At 39.4% G+C, this 6,961-nt stretch overlaps 1 protein-coding gene across 1 annotated transcript; it reads left to right on the top strand.

Annotated features, from left to right (window-relative positions):
* Positions 1–206: 206 nt before the first annotated feature.
* LOC127923441 (protein Churchill-like) lies at positions 207–3,725 on the top strand. The gene is made up of 4 exons (XM_052507491.1): positions 207–225; positions 471–602; positions 829–913; positions 3,647–3,725. The coding sequence occupies exons 1-4, from the start codon at positions 207–209 to the stop codon at positions 3,723–3,725; spliced, it is 315 nt and encodes a 104-aa protein (XP_052363451.1).
* The last annotated feature ends 3,236 nt before the right edge of the window (positions 3,726–6,961 follow it).

Genomic DNA, 6,961 nt, shown 5'->3' with positions numbered 1-6,961 from the left:
TAAGTATAGGAAACAGGTCCTAAGGTTCTCTCAGCGACAGTGAAACTCCCTCACCTGGGCATGCCTTTGACCTTCTCCTGCTTCTTCCAGTTGGCCTCCTGGTACATAACCCTCCAGTTCACCTTCCTCTGCGATCCTGCCAAGCTCAGTTACCAGGCAGAGGTAACGTTTTAAGCTACAGAGCTTGTAGTGATAACCTGTGGGGAATGCAGGGAGGGGAGGCTGGTGAACTGGCTGGAGTGTGGAAGTGTGTCCACCTCTCCGCGCTCGGTCCTCTGTTAGGCCCTCCTTGGCCTCTGCCTCTACCCCAGGTCGGAAAGCTTACCTTAATACAGGGAAAACTAAAAATAATGTAATTATTTGATGTATCAGTGTGGATAAAGGTGCAGTTTGTAGGACAGTGACATATCCCATCCCTGCATTGAGGTACATTTTGATGTATTCACATAATGAATACATCTGTTTGACAGGGCAACAACTGTTTTTGGAGAATGGCTCCTATCTAATGAACTACCTGGGCTGTGCCAACTGTCACCAGAAGGACATTGTGTTGATCAGCAGCAAGGTCACAGAGGATGAGGAGGAGATAGTCACCTATGATCGTGAGTCAATGTTTCGCCATTGATGATTTAAATTGTGTTCAATAGGGCACACTGTACCAAAATGTTACCCAACTGCAAACAAAAACAAGCATTTCTTATTAGACAATTTCAGAGAGTATTTCCCCACATTCTTCTGTTTTGTGTCAAATGAACATGGCCCTGAAAAAGGTGTGTCTGTGATGGAGTCCGTTTTTCATCTTACTAATGGTCTTTCTTTACTACCTAGAAGATGTGTGTAAAAACCGTGACCATGTCATAGCCAGGCATGAGTATACCTTCTCTGTGGTGGACAATTATAAGGTGAGGACCTTGTCTTTTGTTGGTAAATCCTCACTAGATAACAGTACAATAATATCCACTTTACACCACTGAGCAAAGCTGAGCCAAGCCAAGCTGAGCTGTAGGTCTACTGCGCTGACCTGGTTACTCACCCACCATAGTTGCTAGTACTAACGGTGCTGGAAAGAACAGTGTAAGAATAGAGAACCTTGCCAGCACAGTAAGGTTCGGGTCGGCACAATGGTGGGAAAAGTGTATACGACTTCCATACCATTCGTTCCACAATATTTTAACTAGAAATTGTGCACCAATATTGAATTTTAAAAGCCTGTTATATATTAAATGCAGTACCCTTTTATATAGACCACATGGAGAATTCAATAACTCTGATTTTTAATATGAATAAAGGCTTGCTAAAGTGCCAACATTCAGCATTTTGACATGTCATTCCCTGACACTTCTAGGATTTTAGCCCACTTAATCCAAACATTTCTCCAAGTTTCATTGTAAAGCCCTCGTTATTTTGTTGCTTTGGCAGAGTCATTGCTGAAGATGATTTTTTATTTAATGTGATTAGTGATTAATTTACTCCCTCATTTTAAGGTCAACCCTGTTGTGTGAACTGAACTCTTGTAATATGGTGAAACTATTTATTTTTGTAAAAAAAAAGAGAAAAAAAAGCCAAAGAAACATTGAACATGGTGTAAAAGCAGGTGAGCTGGTTCTACTCTTTTCGGGACATTTTCTAGTGTTTTGTGGTGGAAAACAGAGCAGGTTGAGCGTTAAACATCAACCCTCTTACCCATAGAACACCCTCTGCGGGGTCAGCAAAGGAAAGAGAGCCTGTGACGCAACTTCCGCTTTTGGACTTTAACAAGGCGACACTCCATTTTAACTCCTCCTCCACATTTACTGGATTGGTTCAACAGTGCAGAAGAGAACCCAAAAGTAAAAATGTTCTCGTCAGGACCGGAAAGAAACACCGCTCAGGCTTTGTGAATCTTGTATTCAATTGCCACTCCAAGGTTGAACAAAACAAGCTTCCATTCCCCCTGTCACGAGGGGATTTATGGTTGATTTAAAACTAAATCGTCAACCCTGTTACGATCAAACCTGTTACTTCTACTTTAGTTGGCACTTAGGGTAATATAGGGTAAATCCATATGAATTCTATCACTTTTTGACAGCATCCCTTTTGATTTAAACAACACTTTCCATACATGTTTTCACATGGAAAAAGTGGTCAGAAACATTCAGGAAATAAAGCTGCTCAGAGGTGATCCATTTTGCAAACCCCACCATACCATGAGACATCCATGCCTTTATCACTGGGAAGGATAAACTGTTGAGTTCGATATAATTTAAAATGCTTACAAAACAGGGTTGTCAAACTATGATATAATTTCTTGAAAAAAATGATTTAGTACAATTGACAAACGCTTAGACCTTACTTTACATCATCTGAGGTTTTTGTGTTGTGCCAACCATTGTTTGAGTCACAACATGCTCTTGAATGCAGAAATATCTCATTTATACAATGGCCCTATCCCTTCAGACCACTTCAATTTATCCGATACACCATTGACATTTTTACTTCTAGTTACTACCGTAAAAATGTCTGCTGTCAAATGTCAACTTAAATGTCTATCTATTCTATTATGTTTATTTATATGATTTCAATAGGTTTCCTATGGAGGATTGACAGTATAATTTAAAACAGATATTCACATTCAAAACATTTTCTGATGTGTAGACCATGGAGATAGACTCATCTTTGTATCTGTGCCATCATAGCATCTGTGACCGCATTGGCAGCGCCATCTCCATTTAAGTAGTCAATTTTCTTCCTCATGATTGGCTGAGCCCTCCTGATGACCTGATTGGACATGACTCCAACAGTGTCACCAGGAGGGATCAGCCAATGAAGTGTAAATCCCACTCAGTTGACTACATTAAAATGGTGGAAGCCCTCTATGGGGCTGTCCATGCTAATACAGCCTTTTGGCCACTAGGGGCCTTTGTCATTCTCTATGGCGTGGACCTCCAACAGTCTTTGCAGTAACATTTAAAAGTTGCCATTTCTATTTTATTTGAATTTGACTACATCTTTCAGCCAAAACACGACACCCACTCTGTATTCAAGAGCATGTTGTGTCTCAACCGATGGCAGGCACAACACAAAACCTCAGATGACGTAAAATAGGGTCTAACCTACAACATATGCAAATATGAAAAAATGTTTTTAGAATGATGTTTGAGGTAAAAATAAAATAAAAGTCAATTTAATGAAAAATAAAAAAAATGTGGTGGGATATGCAAAACGGGTCAACTTTGAGCACCTTTATCTCTTGAATGTGTAGGCGATCAGGTCCAAAAAGTCACTTTCTGAGCACTTCTACAAAGGGCAAATATGTATCGAAGGTTTCGTTCAAATGAAAAGGGGTGCTTTCAAAAAGTGATTGAATTCAAGTGGAAGTAAGTTTTGTAGTAAGTTTTTAAAATATTACATTGAGATGGGATAACGTGTTTTTTATGCAGTTGAACATGTGGTCTTTATGAAAGAATGTTAAAATTAAGTGAATGTCCCTTTTTTTTGTTAACCAAGTTAAACTTCTCAAAGGCACGAAATTGGTGGAATGACCCAACTATAAATAATAACATTGGTCCATGGTGGGGGTTACTATAGTAAATACCTCATAGCTGCATTGGCTATTCCCTGTGACTTCTCTGACGGTAACGTCATGGTCCTCGGTCCACTCCAGGAGTACACGATGGCTGTGTGGAAAGGCGGAGGACTCCATCAGTGTGCTGCCAGGTGATCCCAGGAAAACAGCCCTCTTCTAGAACTTAGACGACAATCATAGACAGACGAACAGGCGTAAACAATCAAGAACTGGCAGAGAGATGCACTATTATTTTAGAACACACACTGTATCAAACCCAAAACCAAGCATCTCTATTTATTGACTCTGCACAGACGTAACATTTCACTTATAGAGCACAGAGCTCATTCTTTACCATAGACTTATCATCAGCAGTATGTGTCAGCAAAGTCTACATAACATAGAACATGTTACTCCTTATTGACCACAGACATAATAGTCTACTAGAATTGGACTGTACAGCTCAGTTCACTTTGTAACAACCCAAAGCCCCTACCCCCATAAGAGATTAATCTTGGCCAATCAGAAGGCAGATATACATCAACTTTGAGGTTTTGGGGGCTAGGGGTCGTTTGGTTAGGTTTCAGACAAATACACGTTTTAGGGCTTAGAACCCTTATTGGTTCAGAACAGACTGCTGCTCAGGAGAAACAACTGTTACAGATCACACCTGTTTAATTAAATAGCTTTGACAGCATAGTTTTTATATGAATATTAAGTGAAGCAAATGTTTGTTTTGGTGGGGGGGGTGGAACTTGACACCTTGTACACATTTGTTGGTTGAATCGTAACATAATAAAGACAAAAGGGTAGGTAGCCTACTACATTGAACATTAATTTCATATAGTCCACTATAAGCCAAAAGTATACTTTATTTGATTTTCTGCAATCATTATATCAGTTTTTCAGGAGGGCAGATACAAATAGACTCCAATTTTGCTGGTCTGCATGATAAATGTATTTAAAATCGGGACCAGTTTATTAAAAAAATACAGATTTGTTTTAGCAGACCCTACAGATGTTTTTATTTTATTTTTAACACACATATATTTGCAATGATATCCATGCACTTGTTACATTAATTCAGTATGAGTGCTTTTTTCAAACGTTATTTTTTACATTCCAACATTGTGACACCTACACATCATCTAAAATAAGAGATTTTCTCGCAATAAAATCACAGAATTACATTGTGAATACGCCAGAGTGAGTGAGATCTTTTAAATAGCTTGAAATACATGTTTCATCTAGTAGTTTTAGGGAGAGGAGAAATGGAGTTTAGATGGGACTACATGCACTGGTTATTACAAATGAATGCTGATAAATTGGTGCAATAAGATTAACATTTAGTTTGAATGAACAGCACTGAAGTGCTCTCTATACAATTATTATATATATATTTTTAAACGGTACATACAGTTGAAGTCGGAAGTTTACATACACCTTAGTCAAACACATTTAAACAGTTTTTCACGATGACTGACATTTAATCCTAGTAAAAAATCCCTGTCTTAGGTCAGTTAGAATCACCACTTTATTTTAAAAATGTGAAATGTCAGAATAATAGTAGAGAGAATGATTTATTTCAGCTTTTATTTCTTTCATCACATTCCCAGTGGGTCAGAAGTTTACATACACTCAATTAGTATGTGGTAGCATTGCCATTAAATTGTTTAACTTGGGTCAAACGTTTTGGGTAGCCTTCCACAAGCTTCCCACAATAAGTTTGGTGAATTTTGGCCCATTCCTCCTGACAGAGCTGGTGTAACTGAGTCAGGTTTGTAGGCCTCCTTCCTCACACACGGTTTTCAGCTCTGCCCACAAATGTTCTATGGGAGTGAGATCAGGGCTTTGTGATGGCCACTCCAATACCTTGACTTTGTTGTCCTTAAGCCATTTTGCCACAACTTTGGAAGTATGCTTGGGGTCATTGTCCATTTGAAAGACCCAGGTCAGGAAAGTATGATCTTTGTCCCCATGTGCAGTTGCAAACCATAGTCTGGCTTTTAATGGCGGTTTTGGAGCAGTGGCTTCTTATTTGCTTAGCGGCCTTTCAGGTTGTTATAGGACTCGTTTTACTGTGGAGAAAAGTGCAGATGCTGGAGGAAACAGGTCCGAAAGTATCTATACTTTTGGACCTGTTTCCTCCAGCATCTTCACAAGGTCCTTTGCTGTTGTTCTGGGATTGATTTGCACTTTTCGCACAAAAGTATGTTCATCTCTAGGAGACACAATGCTTCTACATCCTGAGCGGTATGATGGCTGTGTGGTCCCATGGTGTTTATACTTGCGCACTATTGTTTGAACGTGGTACCTTCAGGCATTTGGAAATTACTCCCAAGGATGAACCAGACTTGTGGAGGTCTACAACTTTTTTTTTTTCTGAGGTTGATGGCTGTTGGCTTATTTCTTCTGATTTTCCCATGATGTCAAGCAAAAAGGCTTTGAGTTTGAAGGTAGGCCTTGAAATACATCCACAGGTACACCTCCAATTGACTCAAATGATGTCAATTAGCCTTTCAGAAGCTTCTAAAGCCATGACATAATTTTCTGGTATTTTCCAAGCTGTTTAAAGGCAGTCAACTAAGTGTATGTAAACTTCTGACCCACTGGAATTGTGATACAGTGAATTATAAGTGAAATAATATGTCTGTAAACAATTGTTGGAAAAATGACTTGTGTCATTCACAAAGTAGATGTCCTAACTGACTTGCCAAAACTGTAGTTTGTTAACAAGACATTTGTGGAGTGGTTGAAAAACAAGTTTTAATGACTCCAACCAATCCATCCATCCATCCATCCATCCATACATACATACTGTTAAGAACCCAGGACTGGGGTCAGGGAGAAAAGAGTAGACCATCTCAATGTTTTTGGAAATCTGATGTTCCGATGCTGGAATCAAGCTACATTTTTCAAGTACATTTTTCGAAACACATCAAATAAATATACATTCTATCATACATTTTACATTACATACAGTACATTCCCTGGAGTACAGTAGTAGATCATATATATGTACACATGCTGTCAAAGTTGAAGATTGGATCCGATGCAGTACATTCTCTGTACATACATTATTACAGTCTGAGTAACCATAGCCGCCTGGGTGGTGTGCAGTGGGGACGAAACATAGATGTACCTGCTGAAAGCAGGGCTGGTCCTGACTGTTCTGTCACCTAGGCGAGGCAAATGAAAGACGGTCTGAACCAAACATAGATGTCTATGATTTGGTCTGGACCAGACTAAAAACCAACATCCGTGGAAGTGGAAATCAAGGCCGATCCAGACAGGACCCCCAAAAAAGGCATCAAAAGGCGGGCATCTGTGCTTACCGAGGTGTAGCCTACAGTGTCGCCTAATTAGAATTTGAAGAATGACCATCTATGTAGTAGGCCTACAGTTTGTAAAATAGCA

The sequence above is a fragment of the Oncorhynchus keta genome, unplaced genomic scaffold, assembly GCF_023373465.1.
Source record: "Oncorhynchus keta strain PuntledgeMale-10-30-2019 unplaced genomic scaffold, Oket_V2 Un_contig_29797_pilon_pilon, whole genome shotgun sequence".
NCBI classification, from domain to species: domain Eukaryota; kingdom Metazoa; phylum Chordata; class Actinopteri; order Salmoniformes; family Salmonidae; genus Oncorhynchus; species Oncorhynchus keta.
The sequence above is the reverse complement of the archived record's forward strand: the minus strand, read 5'-3'. Positions and strand labels throughout refer to the sequence as shown.